The sequence below is a fragment of the Camelina sativa genome, chromosome 9 (assembly GCF_030686135.1).
Source record: "Camelina sativa cultivar CO46 ecotype springtype chromosome 9, ASM3068613v1".
NCBI classification, from domain to species: Eukaryota; Viridiplantae; Streptophyta; class Magnoliopsida; order Brassicales; family Brassicaceae; genus Camelina; species Camelina sativa.
The window spans coordinates 42,675,790-42,699,452 of NC_141888.1; the positions used below are offsets into that span (position 1 = coordinate 42,675,790).

Sequence of the window (23,663 nt, forward strand, 5' to 3'; positions counted from 1 at the left end):
TGGGTTTCTTAGAATTTGTAAGTAAGCCCTTTGGATCAAGACACGTGAAGGATACCTGCTGACGTTGGTCATGCGCCAACTCTAAACGACTCTTGATCAGATTTTTAATAAAATGAACAGCTCAACGAATATGTGATATACGTAAACACAAGGCAGCGGTCTAATGTTTTGACAAATAAATTGCCTATCTAAACAGTAACCGTATAGTAGTACTTTTGTAAGATTATGAATTTTATATACGATAATAGAGATATATTTCTGTACTTTCGATTTAAGATAATGGATCAAAAGTTTGGGTGTTCCTTGTAAACAAAAAGAACATTATTGAGGAGTTATAAGTTTCAGTCCGTGTCACATGAAAGAACACATACTAACACGTACGTAACAGTTAAATTGCTGTTGTGGATGTGGTAGCTCTGTTTTAATTTGATTCCGATAGCCGATGGTCTAGTTAACTGTTAACAATACTAACTATTGTTTGATTATAAAAAGCAGAAATCCTCATGATATAGTTTAATGATTATTTGGTTTTTTTTGACAGTATTGATTAGTAAATTTAGCTCAACAAAGAACAAAATTATTTAAATATGATGTCGATTTAACTCTTGAAACTAACATTACTTGATCATAAATGTGTTGATACATCATTTCTCTTCACGAGGATACATCTAAATTACCAACCCGGGTCAGTTTATTTTCTGATTGGAATACCAGTAATACCTTTGAGACCCATCTTAACCGCGGTTCTTCGAAACAAAGCAGGAGGTTTCTCTAAACCGATAGAATGGCAAAACCGGTTAGCTAACTCGGCTAGTGTGGTTTTGTCTCTACCAGTTTCTCGGACCGAGTTGTAATAACCGAGCCAAGCATGGTACGCTGCTTCCTTAATACTTGTATCAATCTTAGCCATTGACTGATCAACCTGGTCACAAAACAATGTCAGTTGGCAATTAAAACAAGAAAAAAACTCCAGTTATGGTGTGTAACACTAAATTTCAAACACACCTGATGTTTAACTCTTGAATCAAGATCCGGAACCGGAATCGGTTCAAGAGGCAAATCTTTGAGCTCATCAAGAAAATATCTCTCCCATGGCGCAATCAAAAGCAAACCTTCGCCTCCTTTGCCTTCTCTTCCGGTTCTACCAAGCCGATGTATATATTGTTCTCTATCACTTGGTATACCGACCTATCAACAATATAATACCAAGTCCAATCCGTCAAATATCCATAAAAGGGTTGTCCTTGGCATGAAAAATGTTTGCTTTTTGTGCTTTACCTGTATAACCAAAGTAACATCAGGATAGTTCATTCCACGAGCAGATACATCAGATGTGACAAGGATCAGTCTATTCGATTCCTTGAACTCGTCTGATACACGTGTTCTATGGAGCTGAGCTTTTCTAGCATGAATCTCCCTAACGTTCAATTTCATTTCCCGGAGCAGAGTATACATCAGTGATGTTACCATACCAGTTGAGCAGAAGACTATTATCTGAAATTGGATAGTTACGAGAATTATAAAGAATAAAGAGAGGTTAAAAAAGCTTATATATTCAAAAGGCTTATTTTACCTTGTAAGCAGACGTTTTGCTGATGTGCTCTTTTAGTAGATGAGGTACTAAGTGGAAATGAGATTCGTGTGAAGCAACAATAACAGATTGCTTCACCTGAAACCAAAGCTAGAAATTCACTAACCAGATTCAAGTAACAAGCTTTTGAGGCAAAAAGAAGAGCTTAAGTTTTTTACCTTATCATGAGTCTCTACACAACCAAGACCGATTGTGTCGATATAAGAGTGATCCCTTTTCAAAACAAGCTGCGAGACTCGACGGACCTGATTTAACACAACTGTAAGCCATGTTTTCGCATTGCATTTTTTCATAAAGGCAAAACAAAGTGAAGTTATACCTCTTTTGGGATGGTTGCAGAAAAGAGAAGAGATTGTCTTTGACGAGGCAAACAATCTATGATTTTTTCGACATCTCTCCTGAATCCTAGGTCTAGCAAAAGATCAGCCTCGTCAACTATAAACAATTTAAGCGCCATCAAACGTGATGTTAAGCCAGACTTATTCTCTATATGATCCAAGAGTCTTCCCGGAGTTGCAATTAGTATCTGTAACAAAGCGTGGAAAGAAAAGAAGGTTTCAACACAACAACTAGAAATGTAAGCAATTCCTGTAAGACAACGAACAACGGTTGGTAAAACCTGGCATGGCTCGGATTCTAGGCGTTGCTGATCAAGTTTGAAGCGGGTACCTCCAGTTAGAGTCTGAACACCGATACCGTCATGGTATTTGAGCAGAGCCTTGCCCTCTGCAGCGATCTGGCACGCAAGTTCTCTTGTGGGACAGAGGATAAGAGCAAATATCGGAGGAACTTTGTGAACACTTTTACCGTTGTTCATCGCTTTCAGAACTGTTTCAATTGCAGGAAGCTGTTTTTTCAATTTTAACAGCGTTATCTAAAGAAACAACAAAAACTAAGGCCAGTGATATTGGACTAAGGGATTGTAAAATACCAAAAAGGCCATGCTTTTTCCCGTCCCGGTTTTGGCTTTGACTAACGCATCTTTACCTGCTTTTACATAAAGGATACTCCTTTAATTCTTTGATACAAATGAGGAAATTTCAAACCATAGCAGAGTAATCAGAAAACAACTAGAAGGATACATACCATCGAGGCACTCAGAGAGAGTGGCATATTGAACTCTAGTCATATTAACAATGCCAGACGCGGAAAGCGCCTTTAAAGTCAAAGGAGATATACTAGACTCATCAAATCTGCAACCAATATACAGAAGAAGTAAAACTCATCAAAATCCAAACTTGAACAAATCAAAAGCCTTACTTAGACAAGGGGTTTAAAAAGTACCTTTTCCCACTATAAATCGAATCATGAGGCTCTCGGTTCTCCTCCATTACAGTATCCACAGATCTTCTTTTACTGAGATCTTCTCTGACTGTATTAATATCTAACGGAGGATACAGCTCTTCATCCGTAACATTACGGTTCACTCTTTTAATCAGTTTGACATCGTGGTTTCCTAACGACGCACTGCTTCCTGTCTTCCTCAAATCCATCCAACCTATCATCTTTCCCTCTTCACCATCTTCATCAGAATCCTCTTCAGTAGAACTATCATTCTTCCTAAACTTCCTCCGACCAAACAAACCTTTGTTCCTTATAACTCCTTCAACACTCCTCGAGCTCTTCACTTTCTCCTTAGTACCCGCAAACTTAGGTGAAAAAGGACTCAAAGTATCTAACTTTTTAGCATCAAAGCCATCTCCTTCATCACAAGAACTCTCATTTCTCTTAAACCTACCTCTACTCATACTCGAAAAGCCTCTCCTACTACTACTACCCATTGAAACAAACTTCCTCACATCAATTGACGAATTAAAATTAGAACCAATCGAATTCGAACCTGTTCCTCCATTATCCCTACGAGACAATCTCGACGACCCTTCTTCTTCTTCCGATTTCTTAACCGGCCCATCATCTTCGTTCCACAGATCCTCTGCTCCAGCTTTCATAAACCGATCAGCCAAGGTTTTGATATGCTCTTTCGGACTCATCGGCCCGTGACTCTGCTTCGGTTTCGCCGTTTTCTCGCCGGAATCTTGATTACCCCACATTTTAGCTCGGATCTCAGTCCGAATCCGAGATTCGTAAAGCTGCTTCTCTTGATCCAAGAGCTTGTTCTCTTTCTCTCTAGCTTTCTTCTCGTGCATTCGTTTCCATTGCCACTTGTTGAGTCCTCCTGGGAACGTCCTCGGACCACCACCCATGTTTCGGATAACGATTCGGTTCCATAAGGAACCTATGAAAGATCCAGATCGTTCCCGGAGAATTAACGAATACATATTCCGATGACTCTTTTTGCAGACGAAATGTGAAATTATATTTTTCCCCTGAGGTTTTAGGGTTTAAGGCAGTAATCGAAAGATGGATATATCCGGTTTGCTGTTTATAAAATCCCGGTTTGGAATTGAAACCGGTTACTAAACCAAATTTTAACTCCGGTTTATATCTCAGATTTTGATGTTTTTTTCTGTTTGATGAAAGGAGAAGAAAAGAATCACATTTGCTCTGTTTTGAACTGTTTCTACAACTCATGTGGATTACAGAGTACAAAAGAATGAGAGAGAGAGAAGTTGTTGTTGCTCTTGTGTCTCTCTTTTGGAATCATACACCAACATAAGAATAGATTTGGGGAGAATGAATCAGGTGAAGAATGTTTTTAACCTTGGCCAACTTGGGCTTCGATTTTGCTAAGGTTTGGATCGGTAACTAGCAGCATTCCTTCTAGCGCAGCATCCCACAAAGTAAACCATTGACTGTTGTTGTGTGTTTCAGACAAAACAATAGAGAAAAACAAATAGTTTCAGTTCTTCTCACAAGAACAGTTCCAAGATTTACAAAAGTGTTTCTGTGTATGTTTTATAAAGATCTTACCAAGACAACAAACAGAACCACATTGAAGATCGCGACAAGTCGCCACTCGGTTTTCATGTACTGAGCTACTCCAGCTCTGCGGTTATTAGAAGAATAATTATTAGACTCATCTGAAAATGAATGACATAATTGTAACAAAAAGAGCTTTTAAGGGGGGTGGAAGTTGATAGCTCTACTTGCAAGAATCACAATTGTAGCACTTGATGGTCCTCAAATTCTTGTAAAGCTTGCAATCTTTGTTAGAACTTATTGAATGAAAGCTCAAGTCGTAGTAGGAAGCATTCACCGCAGGGTAACCACACCTTTGCAACAAAATGAAACATTGAGACAAGTTAATATATTTGGCAGTGAATTAAAAAACATCAACAAATAACAAGAAGAGGGATATATATACATACTCAGATGGTGGTCGACAACAGCCAGCTTCTATGGGAGTTAATTCTGCGGATTTCAATTGTTTAATTGTCTGAAACAACAAAAAACTCAAGAACATTTCAAAGATTATCTAGGTCGGTAATATAAGGCATTTTTGTTGGTGGAAAGGTACTAGACCTTATATCTCTTGGAAAGCTTCCTACATTGCTCTGATTTAACAAGACAACTCTTTAGTCTTTTCCAGTTATTAGTATTGTTAAGCTGAAACATCGATGAGAGTTAGACTAAAAGGAAGTAAACATTCTAGTTTGAATGAGACTTTCTTGCCACAATGTATGTATTATGATACCTGTTTTAGAAACCATGAGCTGTAATCATTCAGCTTATACTCCTTGTACCTAAATTAAAAACAGAAAGAATTCAGATTCATATAAATCAGAATAGGTATGTGACCATGGAGGAATAGGTTACAGTTACCTTAAACCAGGGTTAGTATGTCCGGAGCCATTGTTTGTTACAATGAACCTGTAAAACCCCACAAATGAGAACAATGAATGAGAGAATTCTTCAAAGAGATCTTCAACTATCTGAGCCTTCATGAATAACCTTTAGGAGAGTGAGACTTACGCTAATACGGTAAAGACAAGAATTGCGATCAAAACGATTAGGAGCACGACAAGATACTTCAAAGGAGGAATCATCCATGTCAAGGAAGATCCAAATCAAAAAATTTCCAACAATAGAAACAGAAAACAGAACATGATAAGTGAAGGATACAATCCAAAGAAGCGCCACACTTCTCTTGCACGCGCCAAGAAACCCGATTATGGATCTGGAAAAAATCCATCAGATCATAGACAATTCATGACCAATAAGCAAAGAACCATGCTTTTGTGGAGTCAATTCTGAAAGTAGTGTAAACTCACATCAAGAAGATGAAACCACCAAGAGCTATGACTGGGAATGTAAGTGACCTTCTGCATCCATCATTATGTGTACTCATCCACACCCCAAATATAATCACTGCCACAGCCAATAGCTTCACCAGAAAATGTAACACACAGACATTAAAATAATAAGTTACAGAGACGGCAACATTAAAAAGTCTAAGCTTTCACATTTTTATAACTCAAAAACAGTATAATTTCACTAAGAATCTTCACTAGACAGAGCCATAACCTATATAACTTGTATGGAAACCCTGAATCTAATTCGAGAAACCAAATCCATTGAAGAGAACAAAAAAGGACGATCATAAACTAAGTGAAGAACAAGAAGAAAGAGATTTTAAGCTCACCATTGTAAGAAGATTGACCCATCTGATAACGAAAGTGCTTGTTCCCATACCCATTTTTTTCAAGATTCTTGCTTTTGAAAAGACCCTTCCAAAAAGACACAAATTGAAAGAGAAAGATGAAAACTTTGGTTCAGGGTTCTCTGCTAAAGATTGAAAGAGAAAACAAATGGGTCAGTGAGGAGAATTTAAACTTCTCATGGGGTCTTCTAATCAAAAAGAAGAAGAAGAAGAAGAAAGAACTGAAGAACGAAAATGACTTGAGGGTAGTTTCGTCAGTAAAAGGAAAAAAAAACAGCTCATGCTTAGTTTCAGTTATCGATGGATGGGGTTTAAGAACAGACACGACACGACATAGGAATAAGAACAACAAATAAGAGAGAGAGAGGTCAATGTACAAACGTATACGTTTGACTCGTGCCAAATCCGTAGAGCGATGCGATTTGTTGTTTCAGTCTTTTCATAAAGTTATACTATTGGTTCTTTAACCTGTTGCAATTTTAAAATTAGCATGCGTATTACCTTTTATTTTTGTAGAGCATAGATGTATTTGTCTTTCCAAAAAACTATAGTTAAGTTATTCAACTTTAGGATAAGTTTATAAAAACATTCCATAAAATTTTGACTTTAGATTTACCAAAAATGCTTTAACCAAAGCTGCTTGAGAGTTGAGAATACTCATATACCATTACACAAGGTAGTATATAAGATAAAAGACTCTTTGATTCTTGTACTAAGAAATGTCTGCACGATCAAGCATATCAATCAAAGTCATTTTTCTTGGAAACCTAGGAGGAAGCCTCAAGATCATAGCATCTTCAATGTCAATAGGAAGATGAGTAGCAACAATCACAATCCCTCCTTTTTTCCTATGCTCTGCAATGATATACTCAAGCAATCTAACTCCTTCATCATCCAAAGCAACTGATGGTTCGTCCAAAAGCCAAATCGGTCTGTCTATAGCGAGGAGCCTCGCAAGTTGCAACCTTTTCCTCTGACCCATTGACAACATTCTTGACTTCTCTTTCACCAACCTCCCTAAACCCATTAGCTCCAACGCCGGTTGTGCTTTGCCGATTTTATTCTCGAGAAGCTCAAACCATTGGACATTGTCTAGTACCGTGAATCTCTCTTTGATGGCGTCTTTTAAAGAGATCCAGTTGAGTTGGAGTTTGTACTGTTGGAAGATTCCTGATTGAGTGATGTCGTGACCGTTCCAGAGGATTTCTCCTGCAGATGGTTTTGTGAATCCAGCTAACATTCTCAAGAACGTTGATTTACCGGATCCGTTGGTTCCAGTTAAGACAAGTGCACCACCGTCATGAAGTGATACATTCACATGTCTTAGAATCTGCTGCGCGTTTCTCATACAAGAGACGTTTTGAAGAAGAAGCCGCGGGATTTGAGGCCTCCTTATAGACATTGTATCTGATGAAAACATAGCCATAAGAGCAGATGAGTAAATCTATGAACAAAAAGGCTAAGCTTTAATGGATACTGTAGCTTAAGTTCTCAGATACAAGACTGATCATCACAGAACATATACTATTCATCGGTTATGAAAAACACAATTTTTTTGTAAGATCACAACATGAATCCGAGTGGTAGAGATTCTAAGATCAAAACTTGAACTTGCAGATCCTATAAAGGTAGATACCATTCCATAGATTTTACAAAACTAATTAGTAAAACGAGAGAGACCTGGACCTAAAGAAGTTGAGAGAGAGCTGATTGTAAAAACAACGCGATTCAGTTAGAAGGGTTGTTACATAATACCAATGATCTCAGAAGCTTACAACAAGAGGATAAAACCCAGATTCACAAACTGAACTACATACCTGAAAAAAAATCGAACCAGGAGAGTGTTATTGAAGAAGAAGAAGAAGAAGATGTGATTTTTGCAGAAGGGAAGCGATTCTCTTTGGTTTAGGGTTCTTCTTTCTGATAACCGACCGTGACTTTTATAATTAAACCGATACATTTGTTGGCTCAATAACAGGATCAATTTAATTCAACCGGTCCAAACCGGTTTAGTCTTTTCATTTTTTTTCTTCCTAAAAATCCGAACGGTTCAACTGCTTCTGCTTCTCACTGCACGATCAAGATGGTGAAGTGTGATGGCTAGTGGTTTACAAATCTTAAAGAGAAAATAAACTAGAAAAAGATTTGTGTATAAAGGCAGTGAGGGTATTATTAATAACTCAAATGATTTGCTACAAACAAGTCTTGGAACCAAGACTACATCATCAAGATTCACGAAATAAACATATTTTAGAAACAGGGCACTCCATTTTAAGTGGTCGGTGAGGAGGCTTTCTCAACACTTTCCCGCAGAAGGGTTATGACGTCCCCAGGCTGTGGAGCACCGAACACTGAACTTCCTGCAACGATACAGTTGGCCCCTGCTGCAGCCGCTGCGTCAATTGTCGAAGGGCCTAAGCCGCCATCTACTTCAATATCAAGTGTTGGGTACTTCTGCCTCAATGTCTGGACCTATAAACCAAGAATAATATCAAACTAAGGTTACCATGGGATTTTTTTCCATTAGCAAATGGCATTTACATATCTCCAGAGTTGAAACATTTTTTTAAACCTTGTCCATCATGTTGGGCATGAACATCTGGCCTCCAAATCCAGGCTCCACAGTCATCACAAGAACCATTTCAACCGGAGTTGCTCCTTCAACCTGTCATACATAGTTCAAGCCATGATAAACCGGATCACACTCTGGAACAGGTATATGCAAAAGAGAAGAATAAAATTCTTCAATACCAGAGGATAGACTTGTTCAACAGGTGTTCCCGGGTTTAGAGCAACACCTGGTCTCATCCCAGCAGACTTAATCTTCCTCACAAGTTCTTGCCAATTCTCTGAAATAAACAAATAACACAAGTCGAGATCATAAAGATAATGGTGCGGGAAACAGCTACCTATAGTGTTATATTACTTATTACCTTGGGCGACCTCAATGTGGAATGTAAAACCAGAAGCCCCAGCTTTACCCATCTGTTCAACGTAATCCATGGGATTCGTCACCATCAAGTGGCAATCAAGATAAGCACTGTGATAAAAGTTTTCAGGGACATCAGTTCTCACTTGAACAACATGTCAGAAATTTTTTTTAATCCAAAAAGGGATGTAGTGAATTTTACTTGGTGTGCTTTCTCAAACTCTCGATGACAGGAGCACCAATCGTTAAATTCGGAACAAAATGCCTGCTCCCGAGTAACAGAGGCCAGATTCTCATAAGTCATAATCCATACTAGAGTAAAACAAACACAGCTAAAGCAGTAAAATTTACCCGTCCTGCAAATGTAATAACAGGGAAGTAATTAGTATGAAACAAGCAAAAGTTGTGTAGCATAATATAAGTCCAGAACAACAACAACAAGACACAGCTTCTTGGTTGTTTCATTCATACTAAGAGCAGCAGACAGCAGAGATACAAGTTTCACATTAGAATTCAACAACACATGAAGTTGACCACATCATCAACTAGTGTGTTTCCATTAACTCAAGATCCGTGTGTAGAGACAATAATAATATGAAGCATAGTAGTGATTGAGAATCAAATCATAATTCTCAAAGTTGAAGCCTTTTAAATCACCAATTAAGTGAAATCAAAAATTTCAGATTCGAATAAGCAAAGGAAGCAATAAAGGTGGGTTACCATAATGTCCATGTGAAGCCAATTGGCGCCCAAATCGACCATCCGCTTAGCCTCCACCGCAAGATTAGCAAAATCCGATGACAACATCGACGGAGCGATCTTCGGCGACACCATCTTCCCCTTGATTTTAACGACGGCTATGGTAGAGAAGAAGAAGAATCTGCGTTAGGTGAAGAACCCACTAGAGAAGAAAAGAAAATAAGAAAATAGTTTGGGCAGTTGGGTCAACCCGTTAACCCGAATCTCGACCCGAACCGACCCAGTTTGATTCCACCCAAACCTGTTGACGTGGCATCAAAACCACTAAAATAAAATAAAGGCAACGACATAAGTCACATAAACCACTTTTAGCTTTGTACGAAATTCACTTCTAATAAATGATTTACATTGATGCTTTGAAAGTTCTTCACACATTTAAAACACACATGTGTATTTTTTTTTTTTTTTTTTTTTTACATTATTCGTTTGAGATATATACATTATATTTTCATTTTTTTGTTCTTTTCAATTACATTGAGAAGAAAAGTGTTAGAAACATCCACAGGTTTTGGTATTGGGTGGATAGGCACTTGGAGTTGCGATTAGCTTCTCACTCATTTTTTCCACTTTGATAGATTCTTGCTCCTTTTGTTTCTCTATTTTTTCTCTTTTTGCTTCTGCTATCTTCTCAATTTCTGGTATCTTTTTCTTGCATTTTTTTTGCGTATTCAGCTTTCTCCACTTCTAAATTCTCCTGATAAAATTATATATTTGTAGATAAAATTAAATAAACACTTCATAATTACCGTTGGTGTATATAGTGTGTAGACGTGACACCGTGACAAGGTGTACGTAGTAGCTGTAAGGGTTTAATAGTTATTTACAATTGAATAATTAAGTTTTGGTTAGAGGAGAATATATTATATGATATGAAATACCTTAATTACTTAACTAACCATGTTTTCTAAAGTTTAGATATTGATCAATATATGGTTAAAGTTCTCCTATATGTACCTCCATTTTCTTCAAATCTAACTCTAGTGCTGTCTTCATGTTGTTCTCCCATGCTTCAATAGAGCAAAGTTCTTTGTAAGCCCTGTTTCGTCATTTGATATTTATTCCAAGAACAAAATGTAAATAATAGTTAACGTGAATACCAAAAACAAATTTCAAATTATATGGACTATATATAGTGATGTAAAATTTAAAAATGGTAGTCTCGCGTATAACACATGCAAAATCTATGTATCTGTATGTTTTGAATTTAATTTTTCACGTGAATATTTCTGTGAGATATTTGTTATTAATTTGAATGCAAAACAAACTTAATTTGATCTTAATGTTTCTAACCTCAATAATACTTTGATCTTAATGGTTCTTCTGATTATATATATTGGTAAATCTTACTTGGTTTGAGCTTTTGCCTTCTCGTTCTCTTCCCAAGCCTCTATCAACGCAAGTCTCTTGTCTTTCTCTATCTCAACAAGTTTTGCATCTACATACAGTATAAATTGAAAAAGCTTTATAATCTGAACGCAAAAATCCATTCATATATATTAACATATGTCAATCCAACTCCATATCGTTGAACACTACTATAATCGTAAATATTAATGAACAAGATGTAATTAAGTCAATAAATATACTTATTACACACAAACATACTTTGACTTGAAGCCAAAATGATAGCACTTTGTTCAGATTGTGAAGAATCTTTCTTGACTTGTTTATCTTGTCCCATGTTAGGGTTTCTTCTTTCTCTTCTTCCTCTGTACTTTTGTGAGATTTTTACAGAGATTTAATAAAATTGAAAACTATTATGTAAGAATTATAATATTTAGGACACCTAAAAAAAGAGAAGATAGATATATTAACTTGCACTTACCTTTTGATGTCTTCGAGTTGAATTAGGTGTGGGAGTTTTATGCTCAAATCCCATCAATATATATACACATGCCCAATATATTACATTACATACATATAATATAATATGCATATATCATCGACATTTTTCACTCCAAGAAATCAAATTAACTGTTTGGGTTATGGTAGGTGAACGAAAAAATAAAATCCGATTAATCAATGTATTCACAAAAAGGTACTTAAAGGAAGCTCCAAGTATTGAGTTAATGACTTAATTAGTATGTTCTCAAGTGTTGAGTCTAAAGGAATCTAAGCGTTGTATACAAATTCGATTAAGATCCTGAGACAATATTTGACGTGTATGCAAGGACGTATGTTATACTACAATGTCTAACACGTACGCTGTGGTGTTACAATCTATATGTGTATATTAATAATTAATAATTGATCATAATTTTAATTTTTAGTTTCGCTATCTAGACTAAGACGGACTGGACTATTGATTTTTTTCTTTGAAGTAAGAAAAGTTTGAGAAAATTAAAGGTAAACTAGTATATGTAAGAAAGATCAACGTGGTGATCATTTATATTAATTATGCTAAGTGTTATTAACTAACCATCCAATAACATTCAGAAGGCCGAAAGTTTTACCAAAAATCACATCGAAGAATCAAATTCTATATTCTTACCTTACGATAAATAATCGAAAATGAAATTCCCATAATTTTTAATAATTTTTCATAGTATTGTAGTCCATGGAATAAAGTAAATTAGGTATACTTATCAATCAAAACTTTTTTTTTGATAAGTTTATCAACCAAACCTTAAATGTTTATGTAATAGTATATATGACTTCGGCTTGAATATCTTAGTAGTCTGAAACAAATGTCCAAAACCAACTTCTCGACGTTATAAAAGTTTGCGTTGCACACAAAGACATGTGACATGTCGATAAGTGTTGATACAAATAGCTTATGCGTTATATGCACAGAATGAAAACACACCAACGACAATAATATAGAATCATAGCTAGAATAATCAGTAATTAGCACGAGTACAATAATATGAAAAAGAATCAAGAATATATCGTTTTGGAAATTATTGGGTTATCTTCATAAAATAAAATAATTTTATACCAAAATTTGGAACCTACAACGTCCCCTAATATTTTTCCTAGTTGTTTCCTCTCGTGTATATATATATGCACTATAAAGATTTTCTTCTCTAAACTGTAAACTGCTGATTTTACTTTCCATAAATAACTCCACAAAAAAACTTCTTTTCTTTTTTCAAAACTGTCAACACTACGATTAAGAGTAATTTAGTTTTTATAGTGTTACCAATATATATGGACGTGTTTATATCTGAGGAGTATGTCATTCGCCGAAGAATGGAGAAAAAGACTATTGCTTCTATCGCCAGAAGAAAGTCGAAAATAAGCTCCGGTTCAGATACAAAGCCTGAACATGGAATTAAGACATCTCGGCGGCCCGATTCTCGATCAGAAAACGAATTTCGAGTCACCGGTGATGTACAAGAGAATTTTGTGTTTAATTTTCTTTCAGCGTAAAATAAATATAAGGGTTTGCTAGTAGATATAGTATTATAAACTTAAATGCCTATGAAATTGTAATGTGTGGATTTGTCGATTAAGATGATGTAGTTTTTAATTAGTAATATAATATAGGCTAATAGCACTTGACATAGCTTGGTACTTGTCAATATATATATTTAGATGAAATTGTGAAGTGTGGGCTACAGATATAGCCTCACATAGTCACATGAATAATTTTCCTTGTTGTAATTCCGCTATATATAAACGTGTTAGTTTTTTAAATCTCCTCCATTTCTGAAATCTCTTTGTTCTTTTCTTATAATATAACATATAACCGTCTCTGTTATGTGGTTTTCTTTATCAAATTATTAGACAAAAGTAAAAAAGTGTCCACGTTTCCTTCTTTTAGTTTCTTGATAGGAAATGATGAGATTACACATCTTTAGTTTTTCCAAGATGCGAAGATGCTGTGATAATGTTGAACATTATAAAACAAAAACTGTCAAAGCATAAAAGCAAAAAAAGAAAGAAAGAAAAAGACTCACTTTCATGTGATCAGCGAAGAGACTATATATGACAGCTAAACAAAATTTGATTATCCAGATAGTTCGGTTGATGGAAATCTCAATTCAATTTAAGTTATTATATACTATGAAATGTACATAATCTCTTCATATATGTTCTTTCACTATCTATATATATATATATATATATATATTAAAAATATATAATGAGAAAATTATATGTACATTAATACGTTGATTGATCACATGACCTTATAAAGCGAAACGGTCTCTCTCTAGCTAGTACGATCACATGTTGAAAGGGAGACGAACATAAAAAGAAAAAATCATACGAGACTATAATTAATATTTATACCTATCTTATTTCTCAAGCTATCACCTAAAGATAAAAGAGTTGTCTTTTTTTTTTTTCTTTAATATTTGCTTTTCCCTTATAATCTTTTTTGTCCATGCATTTTATCTTATTATAGTCGGCAGATATTAATTATTAGCTATAGACTATACTTAATTAATACTAAAATTGTTCGGATTAAGACAGATTATAGCAAATTCATATAACTCCATAATCAAATGGATAATAATATGAGTCTGACTCTAGAAATTATGGATATCAAAATTTTATGATAATAATAAACATTGAAAATGAATCAAATATCGAAAGACGAACAATCTCTGACCTCAAATTTTAACATTTTTCTTTTTTCATTCTCCTCGTTTTTTTTTTTTTTTGAAACAGGCTTATTATGCAATATGCATTATTAATTGTTGGAAAGCACGCATGACACATGCATGCGTGATCACGTATGCAATAGCCAATATGCATTCACAGAAATAATAAATTATCACGTAATCATAAACCTAAAAAAGAGTCAAATGATAGTATATGATATGAGCAGGAGTACAAGTTTAGGTACGTTTTACAGAGATTATTTAGAAAATATGACTGTACATGTGTGTATATATACGCATCACTTTACATTGATCATGTTTTTAGTATACAAAACCAAAAAGGAAGATGATGATGGCGATTTTAAGGAGGATAAAGGGTATCTATTAGTTGATAATGAAAATTAGTGTTGAGATCATGACGACTAATTAGGTGTTTAGGACCATTCTTACGATATACTCCATATAATATGCAATTTATATGTATGTGTGTATTAATTAGTGTGCTCATTAAACATCTGCATCTTGGCGTAATAATAAAAAAACACATCCACGTCTTTTTTGGTTCATACTTCTTAGTTGATTAATGTATCTCTCCAAATCTGTCAAATATAAACTGAGAGAACGGCTTAACTTTTTTTTTTCTTTTTTTTGAGAAAATGCGATTTCTCATAAGAAATAACTCTAAATTGAATTATAATTTGGTCTATTTAATTCTATGAATAAAAGATCCATTAATTAATCGGAAGCTAGTTTGACTAATAAAATGGTGCAAGATGAATCATAAACATTTAGGTAATTAACAATCAGTAGCTCGTTGACACGAGTGATCTTATATATGCATAGCATATACAACACGTTAGCTACTTTTAAAACCTTAGTATTAGAAAGTTAAATTTATGATATTTTGTTACATTCCAAATATGTATTAGATAAAAACTCATATTTAATAATTTGTGTTCATAAAAATGGAGGTTTTGTGATTCATCGTGTGTGTTAATGCTTCTGGAATGTGACCCCATCACACATGTGCTTCTTGTTCTTTATATTGAGAGCCATAAACATTAATGTCTATGGTGTATTTAAAAAAAGAAGAAATTAGATCTCAAAGCTAAATTTAACTACTTTATATCATTATATATGCAAAGATGAACGATACAGCTATTATCATAATATAGTTTCTTGAAATAATTAATGGAAATGAAAGTAGAAAATATAATTTTTCTTCTAACACCAAAATAATTGTAAGAACTAAGAAGTCATGGACTTTGACTGCATACTTTTCGATCTGTAATGCTGTGGTACTAAATTCTTTCTTTTATTGCTTTCTGCAAAAGAACATGGAGTAAATGTTAATTAAAATTTATTTTTATTTTCTTAAAAGAACATATATGTTAGTATTAAATTATCTAATTTTCTAGGCAAATAAATTTTAAACATAAAAGAAAATATGACGTCAAAAAAATTGTGAACTAGGATGTCAGATTAAAGTGGTGTTTATACTTGTAGAAGTTAGGTTGGATGTTGCGACAGCTTACGTGACTTTATTTAACCTTGAAATAGAAATATTACTATGATATAAACAAACAGATTTTTGTTGGAAAATGTATTTTCTGGAGTAGCCTAAATACAATTATCTCTTCTAATCAATATATGAATGATCGATCTAATAATAAGGCTAAGAAAGAATAAAGGGGATGTCTGAGTTAGGCACGCATGAGTGGCACGTGTGTGTACAACAGATAAAGCAATGGTTAATTTTCAAAGCCAAGTAAAGCTCCTCCAGAACAACCACGGTGTCAAAGAACCCTACATTACTTTATTTATGTACCGTCAAAGAACCATTTTGCAATTACTCATTAAGTTCTTACTATATTTGTATACACAGCCAATACAACAAAGTAGGTATACATAATTACATACATTGGCAGTTAAGTTCTTTTAGAATGTAGCAACAAAAGAAAAGTTATTTGCGAATGGGTTTTGTTATATTTATATACGTCCATTTGAAATCACCCCGTACGTGATGCATCGGAGAAAAATGACAAATTAACTAGTTCTTCTACCAAACTGAAAATCAATTATTTTGTAATTTGTAATGAATTCAAAAACAGTTAATTAATATTATGTACATAATAACAGAAATGTTTGGTATATGATGGGGGTTGGACCTTTGGCGTATATGTTAGGCGGATATATACGTATTCAAGTCGTTTAGTTTTATTTTCAAAAACACTCGACCAAACCACCATTTTGTTACGAGACTACCCGATTTGGTTTTATATATGTGTGTTTTGCGTGTGATGTGCTCATTAGCTCATACATGTTATTTATACACACACATACTATATATATTGTACATACTTAAAAATGTAATGTGCATGCGTATATGTATACGTTACGCCTAAATTCTAACAAGAGATCTTAATAAAATTGGAATGCAAAAGGAAAAGCTATGAAATAAGAATAAGGTTACATAGATATAATATGTTAAATGTATGAGTATGATTTGTCCTATATGTTGTCATCGAGAAATCCTAACATCTGATACCTTAAACTCATTTTAAGAAACTATTCTACAATAATACAAGTTTGGTAATGGGATCAAATAATAGTAGTTTAATACATAGGATACCTTTTAAGAATCTCGATGGACCTACATATGAAAAAGAAAAAACAAAAACAAAGTGATGAATTTGTGTTTTTTTTTTTCCGCTTTATAATAGAAGCTTACAAATTATACAGCTTGCTACAAACATCAAACTAAAGATTATAAAACATGTAGTATTTATGTTAAAAAAAATTTATATATGTAATATTCATTTCCAAAGGTGGGGGGTCGTCTGTACAACACAGATTCATAACTCTCTGGGTGTTTGATGTCCCAGAACTTATGATGAATTTGCATGTTATATGTCCGAGAATGAAATTTCATGTTTAATAATTATGATTTCATGGCTTATTGAATCAAACAGATGGACATGGACCGGACGACGACATCATATCCCACCCACGTACATAAATTGAATCAAAGTAGATTTTGGTTTAATAAAAAAAAAAGGAGTGAGAAAGAATTTTGAAGAGCTATGTTATAATTATGATATTATTATTAACTAAGTAATATAGAACAATATGATGGCTAATCTAATAGGTTTTTGGCGTAATGTCAATCTATTTTGTATGAATAATATTCGTATTATACTGTTAACATCACAATTGTCGGTTTTGATCACTATATAATTATGATTGCATGGCTAAAAAAAATGTTATTTTGGGTAGATTTATCATATATAGATGATTGAATCAGTAAAATATAGAGATGTTTATTAGATGATATAACAACAATGTTTTAAGTTATTGCGGCAATATATAAAAAAAAGATACATAAAATAGTTTTTTACATCGTTGAGATTTGTTAAATTAATGTATACTCAAAAATGGCATCTAAGTTTCCACATATTTTTCTTTGATGTAAAGAATAAGGCCATTTACTGATTCGTCGAGAAATAACTTTTGCTACGCAATGTAGAGATTGTTTTGGTTAAAACATCATTTTCCCAATCTCAGCTATATATATTTGTAAGTAAAATGTTTAAAAGTATTAATTTACAAAATTATCCGATAAATAGAAATTGTATCAACGTCAAACATGACCGTTTTTGATACTTTTCGGAAAATGATTTTTATCTTTTTAGTTTATCGGGACCAAGCTTTGGTTAACACATTTATTGACTACAATGCCCATAAAAAGGTTCGAGTATTAGTAACTAAAGGAAGGACAGACATGTAATTTTCATTGCGTATCGATCACTGTTCCCTAATCCAAAAACAAAGTTTTTAATTATTAAGATCATGTTTCCAAATCTGTCGGTCTATTTTTTATAATATATTTGTATAAAAAATCTGACTTAATCTAGCTTTCATAATTTTATATAAATAGTCTATTTTTTTTTATTTCCTACAATACATACAGAACAGATTTTACTAGATAAAATCATTTTTTTTTTTCCGTATTACTACAAATTAAAACTTATTAACGATAAATAAAAATAGTCTTGATCACAAACAATTTGCAATGTAGTATATTATGTTGCCAGCCCACACATTTTTCACGAAATTATTATATTGCACTGTTAATCTTTCCACTATAAAAAATTAATCAAGAACTCTCTGTTTTCCGATAAATTTTATCTTCTTTTTTAATCGAATCTTATTGACTGATGTACAATCTTAGTCAAATTAATGCTAGCAAAATATAGTATCTAATCTAACACTAATAAATGAATTATGTAAGTATCTTGTAATACGTCACAAAAACAAAAATTGAAACGTAAAGAGTTTCCTATACGATACAGAAAAATATTTAATTAAGTTGAAGGAAATGTAAGACTACTAAATTAATTACCAAAAACGTATTCGTACTTTAGATTTTTTTTTGTTGTTGTTGATACAACAATTGTTTATTAGTTCTCTCATCTCTCTTCTTTAGATCTTACTGTACTTTGCTTTTTTTCTTTTCTTTTGTCCCATTTATATAAAATCCACCGCTCCAGCTTAACGTTCGCGTCTTCTTCGCCTTTCTCTCTCTGAGTCGAACTCGCCAACTCGCCCGGAGGATCAGTTCTGTGATGATCGTTCTCTCTGCATTGTTGTCATGGCTAGCTAGTTCACGACGTTGAGTAACTCTGTTTTTTTTTCTTCTTTTCTCCGGCGATCAATCCCTATAAATAATACTCTGGAGGCGGAAGATGTTTAAGTCAGCGAGATGGAGAAACGAGAAGAACAGGATCAAAGTTGTTTTCAGATTGAAGTTTCATTCGACTCAGGTACTGTTGTAATGTAACTCCAGTTGTTGTTTTGTCTCTCTTCATCGATTCATTTTTTTTTTTTTTTTTTTTATATCGGAGACTGTGCAAAATGAGGAATGGTAGGTAGGTAGGGTGGTGCGCACCGCACCGCTCTGCACGTCTCCCATTTGAGAGCCTTAATTTGTATTTTGCTTAGATTTGAAACTTACTGCAAAACTGAGAAACTATTACTAAAAATCAAGAAATCTCAATTTGGTATGTAACACATTGTTCATGTTTGAGTATATAATCATCTATCATTATTTTTGATTAGTGGTTTCTTGAAATGTTTTTTTTGTTCTTCTTCTTTTGTTTGGTGATTTGTATTTTTTAATTTTACGTAGGCGTCACAGTTCAATACAGAGGGATTGGTACTGTCTATAGTTCCGGGAGATATTGGTAAACCGACGGCGAGATCAGAGAAAGCTATAGTGAAAGATGGACATTGCAGGTGGGAAATCCCGGTTTACGAGACTGTGAAGTTTCTCAAAGATGCTAAAACTGGGAAAGTTAATCAGAGAATTTATCATCTCATTGTATCATCAACCACCGCGGTGAGAGTCAATCAATAGAGATTTTCTTGATTCCAAGATTTGGTTGTTACTTATGCTTTTTTTTTTTGTGGGTGTGCAGGGATCTACAAGAGGTGGTTTGGTTGGAGAAACGTCAATTGATTTTGCTGATTATGTTGATGCGACTAAGACTTGCAATGTTTCTCTACCATTACACAACTCGAACTCTAAAAAAGCTATGTTGCATGTTAGTTTCTTCTTTTCTCTTCTCTCTTCTTTTCGTCTTTTTACTCTTTAATGCCTTTGTCTTGACCTCTTGACAGAGATATTAAGACACTATTTTCATCTTAAAAGCTCTTAAGAGATCTCATCTTTTTTTTTTTGTCCTTTTTCTTTTTAGAGTTTTGTAACCTTCGAGTCTTAATGCTCTTCTGATTTTTTTTTAGGTATCTATACAAAGGCAATTACAATTTGATGATCCTCAAAGGTGCATAAAACTAGACTCCTCATCTACTGGTTTTTACTTATTGTTTTGGAATTTTTAATGGAAGTGGCTTCTATGTTTTTGAGTTGCTGCAGAGATGTGGATGAATGTGAGACTCTAGGGAAAATGTCACAGGGTCAAGATTTGAAGTCACATTTGAGCACTGGTGATGCAGATCTTGAAACTTGTAAAAGCGATTCACATGAGGTATTTAGATTATTATAGATGCTTAAAAGAACAATGTGACTGGTGTAATGCAAGAGAGTTTGAATTTTCTATTAACATCTACTGTCTTTGGTTTTGTAGGAAGGTACTTTTGGTAAAGCTGCTCGGTTTGCGGAACTGAGACGAAGAGCATCAATTGAATCTGATAGTACAATGTCAAGCACTGGAAGTGTCATTGAGCCAAATACTCCTGAAGAAGTTGCTAAGCCTTTGAGACATCCCACTAAGCATCTACTTCATTCAGCTAAAATTCTGTTTGAAGAGCCTCGTGTATCAGAATCCGAGTGGTCAGGAAGTTCTGATCATGGTGGTATCAGCACTGATGACTCAACCAATAGTTCTAATGATACAACCGCGAGGGACACCACGAGAAACTCTTCGGATGAGGATGAAACAGAGAAGCTTAAAAGCGAGGTTGCTGGTTTGACGAGGCAAGCAGATCTTTCTGAGATGGAACTGCAAAGCCTACGGAAACAAATTGTTAAAGAGACTAAAAGAAGTCAAGATCTCCTCAGGGAAGTGAATAGCTTGAAGCAGGAGAGAGATACGTTAAAACAAGATTGCGAGAGACATAAAGTATCTGACAAGCATCAAGGAGAAACTAATATGAGGAGGAACAGGTTGCAGTTTGAAGGAAGAGATCCATGGATTCTTTTGGAGGAAACAAGAGAGGAACTTGACTATGAGAAAGATCGAAATTTCAATCTCCGGTTACAGCTCCAGAAGACGCAAGAATCAAACTCAGAGTTGATTCTTGCTGTTCAAGATCTTGAAGAAATGCTTGAGGAGAAGAGTAAGGAAGTGAGAACCTCTGATGAGATTGAAGAATCAATGAGAAGTGAGGCAGAGGAAGATGAGGATGGAAAGGCACTTGAGGACCTCGTAAAGAAACATGTGGACGCTAAAGATACACACGTCTTGGAGCAGAAGATCACTGATCTGTATAATGAGATTGAGATCTATAAACGTGATAAAGATGAGCTTGAGATACAGATGGAACAGCTTGCTTTGGACTATGAGATACTGAAACAGGAAAATCATGATATCTCATACAAGCTAGAGCAGAGCCAACTTCAAGAACAGTTAAAGATGCAATACGAATGTTCATCTTCACTTGTGGATGTGACAGAGCTTGAGAACCAAGTGGAGAGTCTTGAAACTGAGCTGAAGAAACAATCCGAAGAGTTTTCGGAGTCTTTGTGCCGGATTAAAGAACTTGAAACACAAATGAAGACTTTGGAAGAAGAGATGGTGAAACAAGCTCAGGTGTTTGAGGCAGACATTGATGCTGTTACGCGAGGTAAAGTGGAGCAAGAGCAAAGAGCTATCCAAGCTGAAGAAACTTTAAGGAAGACGAGGTGGAAAAATGCTAGTGTTGCTGGAAAACTCCAAGATGAATTCAAGAGACTCGCTGAGCAGATGGATTCGATGTTTACATCAAATGAGAAAATGGCTATGAAGGCGATGACAGAAGCTAACGAGTTACGAATGCAGAAACGTCAACTAGAAGAAATGATCAAGAACGCTAACGATGAGCTCCGAGCAAACCAAGCTGAGTACGAGGCAAAGCTCTATGAGCTTTCTGAAAAGCTGAGTTTCAAAACAAGTCAGATGGAGGAAATGTTAGAGAATCTTGATGAGAAATCTAATGATATAGAGAAACAGAAGAGGCATGAAGAGGATGTTACTGCAAACTTAAACCAAGATATCACAATGCTGAAGGAGGAGATTGAGAACCTGAAGAAGGACAAAGATAGCCTCGTGTTACAGGCAGAGCACCTGAGAGATGAACTGGAAAAGACGAGTGAATCGGTTATGGAAGCCGAGGCTTCAGTACATAGAGAGAAAATGAAGAAGGTTGAAGTAGAGAGCAAGATCTCACTAATGAGGAAAGAGTCAGAGTCTCTAGCAGAGGAGTTGGAAGCGGTGAAGCTTGTCAAGGATGAAAAGGAGACATCAATTTTACTCTTACAAACAGAGCTAGAAACCGTAAGAGCTCAGTGCAATGATCTAAAACATTCTTTATCAGAGAATGACGTGGAGATGGAGAAGCACAAGAAGCAAGTGGCACAAGTGAAAACTGAGTTGAAGAAGAAAGAAGAAGCAATGGCTAATCTCGAGAAGAAGCTGAAAGAAAGCAGAACCGCGATTAACAACTTAACGAAAACTGCGCAGAGAAGCAACAACAACATTAAAGGAAGTCCAGTAGGATCTACTAAAGAAGTTGCGGTTATGAAAGATAAAATAAAACTTCTTGAGGTATATATATATATATAATATATGCATCTAAAATATTTGGTATTCGTTTCAGTATTGATATCTTCACGTCGATATGATAAGCTTTTGATGAACTTGTGATCCAGGGGCAAATCAAACTGAAGGAAACTGCTCTTGAATCTTCATCAAATATGTTCATCGAAAAGGAAAAGAGTCTGAAGAACAGAATCAAGGAACTAGAAACTAAGCTCGACCAACTCGATCAAAGTAGCCAAGAGGTTGTTAAAGTAGAAACAGCATTTTCATGCAAACCAAACAACATTGAACATTAGAAAATTTAACTCGTTACCTTTGATGAAACAGATGAGTGACAAGGAGCCTTTAAATGGTCAAGAAAACGAAGATATCCGAGTTCTTGTAGCGGAGATGGAGTCTTTGCGAGAGAGTAATGGATCAATGGAGTTGGAGCTGAAGGAGATGCGAGAGAGATATTCAGAGATAAGTCTACGATTTGCTGAAGTCGAAGGTGAGAGACAACAGCTTGTAATGACAGTACGTAATCTTAAAAACGCTAAGAGGAGCTAAACCGGTTTAAAATCAGAAACCGGTTCTCATATATTTGATGATTTCACAATCAGTTACATAATTTGTTTCTGTAATATAAACTTTGAAAAAAAAAAACTTGAGATGTAAATTACTTTGTTTTTTTTTCAAGTAACCTGCATACTTTGTTTGCTGCTTGACTTCATGGCAAGGGACAAGGGTTGCGTCCCAAATGTGGTAACATTACATATAATACTCTCCTTATAGGAGTTTGCAGTCTAAGAGGGTATACTATGTGATGGAACTCTACTGTGAGATGGCTCATAACGGAATAGTTGGCGACCACATTCGCTTATACAACAACACTCTTATCCATGGTTATTGTCAAGTGGGCAAATTTGACGTCGCTCAAAAGATTAAGGTGAGAAAGTCTCATTTTCTGTGTGTT

At 34.8% G+C, this 23,663-nt stretch overlaps 5 protein-coding genes and 1 pseudogene across 12 annotated transcripts; 1 reads left to right on the top strand and 5 right to left on the bottom strand.

Annotated features, from left to right (window-relative positions):
* Positions 1 to 580: 580 nt before the first annotated feature.
* Positions 581 to 3,947, bottom strand: LOC104714688 (putative DEAD-box ATP-dependent RNA helicase 48). Of its 2 annotated transcripts, none has more exons than XM_010432123.3 (10): positions 2,876 to 3,947; positions 2,678 to 2,784; positions 2,523 to 2,578; positions 2,211 to 2,438; positions 1,911 to 2,117; positions 1,750 to 1,836; positions 1,574 to 1,669; positions 1,279 to 1,494; positions 1,006 to 1,188; positions 581 to 922 (listed from the first exon to the last, which is right to left on the bottom strand). In XM_010432123.3, the coding sequence occupies exons 1-10, from the start codon at positions 3,868 to 3,870 to the stop codon at positions 692 to 694; spliced, it is 2,406 nt and encodes an 801-aa protein (XP_010430425.1). In that variant the 5' UTR covers positions 3,871 to 3,947; the 3' UTR covers positions 581 to 691. The 2 variants fall into 2 exon arrangements, with proteins under 2 accessions (XP_010430425.1, XP_087323910.1); XM_087467784.1 differs by having other exon boundaries at positions 2,211 to 2,419; positions 2,876 to 3,928.
* A 64-nt stretch (positions 3,948 to 4,011) lies between these two features.
* Positions 4,012 to 6,553, bottom strand: LOC104714687 (tetraspanin-10). 2 transcript variants are annotated; one of them, XM_010432121.3, is made up of 11 exons: positions 6,135 to 6,553; positions 5,764 to 5,876; positions 5,615 to 5,669; positions 5,465 to 5,520; positions 5,315 to 5,362; positions 5,187 to 5,235; positions 5,015 to 5,098; positions 4,861 to 4,928; positions 4,639 to 4,764; positions 4,463 to 4,538; positions 4,012 to 4,344 (listed from the first exon to the last, which is right to left on the bottom strand). In XM_010432121.3, exons 1-11 carry the CDS (start codon positions 6,186 to 6,188, stop codon positions 4,279 to 4,281), a joined length of 795 nt encoding a protein of 264 aa, XP_010430423.2. In that variant the 5' UTR covers positions 6,189 to 6,553; the 3' UTR covers positions 4,012 to 4,278. The 2 variants fall into 2 exon arrangements, with proteins under 2 accessions (XP_010430423.2, XP_087323911.1); XM_087467785.1 differs by lacking the exons at positions 4,012 to 4,344; positions 4,463 to 4,538 and having other exon boundaries at positions 4,635 to 4,764; positions 6,135 to 6,537.
* Positions 6,554 to 6,740: 187 nt separating this feature from the next.
* On the bottom strand, positions 6,741 to 8,087 carry LOC104714686 (ABC transporter I family member 1). Of its 4 annotated transcripts, none has more exons than XM_010432118.3 (2): positions 7,970 to 8,087; positions 6,741 to 7,559 (listed from the first exon to the last, which is right to left on the bottom strand). In XM_010432118.3, exon 2 carries the CDS (start codon positions 7,552 to 7,554, stop codon positions 6,865 to 6,867), a length of 690 nt encoding a protein of 229 aa, XP_010430420.1. In that variant the 5' UTR covers positions 7,555 to 7,559; positions 7,970 to 8,087; the 3' UTR covers positions 6,741 to 6,864. The 4 variants fall into 4 exon arrangements, with proteins under 4 accessions (XP_010430420.1, XP_010430422.1, XP_087323913.1 ...); XM_010432120.3 differs by having other exon boundaries at positions 7,908 to 7,990; XM_087467787.1 differs by having other exon boundaries at positions 7,839 to 7,982.
* A 209-nt stretch (positions 8,088 to 8,296) lies between these two features.
* On the bottom strand, positions 8,297 to 9,980 carry LOC109124667 (ribulose-phosphate 3-epimerase, cytoplasmic isoform). 2 transcript variants are annotated; one of them, XM_087467789.1, is made up of 6 exons: positions 9,786 to 9,980; positions 9,284 to 9,365; positions 9,086 to 9,192; positions 8,904 to 9,001; positions 8,725 to 8,817; positions 8,297 to 8,624 (listed from the first exon to the last, which is right to left on the bottom strand). In XM_087467789.1, the coding sequence occupies exons 1-6, from the start codon at positions 9,913 to 9,915 to the stop codon at positions 8,424 to 8,426; spliced, it is 711 nt and encodes a 236-aa protein (XP_087323915.1). In that variant the 5' UTR covers positions 9,916 to 9,980; the 3' UTR covers positions 8,297 to 8,423. The 2 variants fall into 2 exon arrangements, with proteins under 2 accessions (XP_087323915.1, XP_087323914.1); XM_087467788.1 differs by lacking the exon at positions 9,786 to 9,980 and having other exon boundaries at positions 9,284 to 9,442.
* Positions 9,981 to 10,146: 166 nt separating this feature from the next.
* LOC104714684 (uncharacterized) lies at positions 10,147 to 11,692 on the bottom strand (annotated as a pseudogene). Its single transcript, XR_015567360.1, has 5 exons — positions 11,666 to 11,692; positions 11,446 to 11,554; positions 11,188 to 11,275; positions 10,795 to 10,876; positions 10,147 to 10,534 (listed from the first exon to the last, which is right to left on the bottom strand). The product of XR_015567360.1 is annotated as an uncharacterized LOC104714684 (transcript).
* A 6,856-nt stretch (positions 11,693 to 18,548) lies between these two features.
* On the top strand, positions 18,549 to 23,406 carry LOC104714681 (uncharacterized). Its single transcript, XM_087467783.1, has 8 exons — positions 18,549 to 19,213; positions 19,579 to 19,788; positions 19,868 to 19,993; positions 20,193 to 20,233; positions 20,326 to 20,437; positions 20,537 to 22,714; positions 22,819 to 22,950; positions 23,036 to 23,406. Exons 1-8 carry the CDS (start codon positions 19,136 to 19,138, stop codon positions 23,255 to 23,257), a joined length of 3,099 nt encoding a protein of 1,032 aa, XP_087323909.1. The 5' UTR covers positions 18,549 to 19,135; the 3' UTR covers positions 23,258 to 23,406.
* The last annotated feature ends 257 nt before the right edge of the window (positions 23,407 to 23,663 follow it).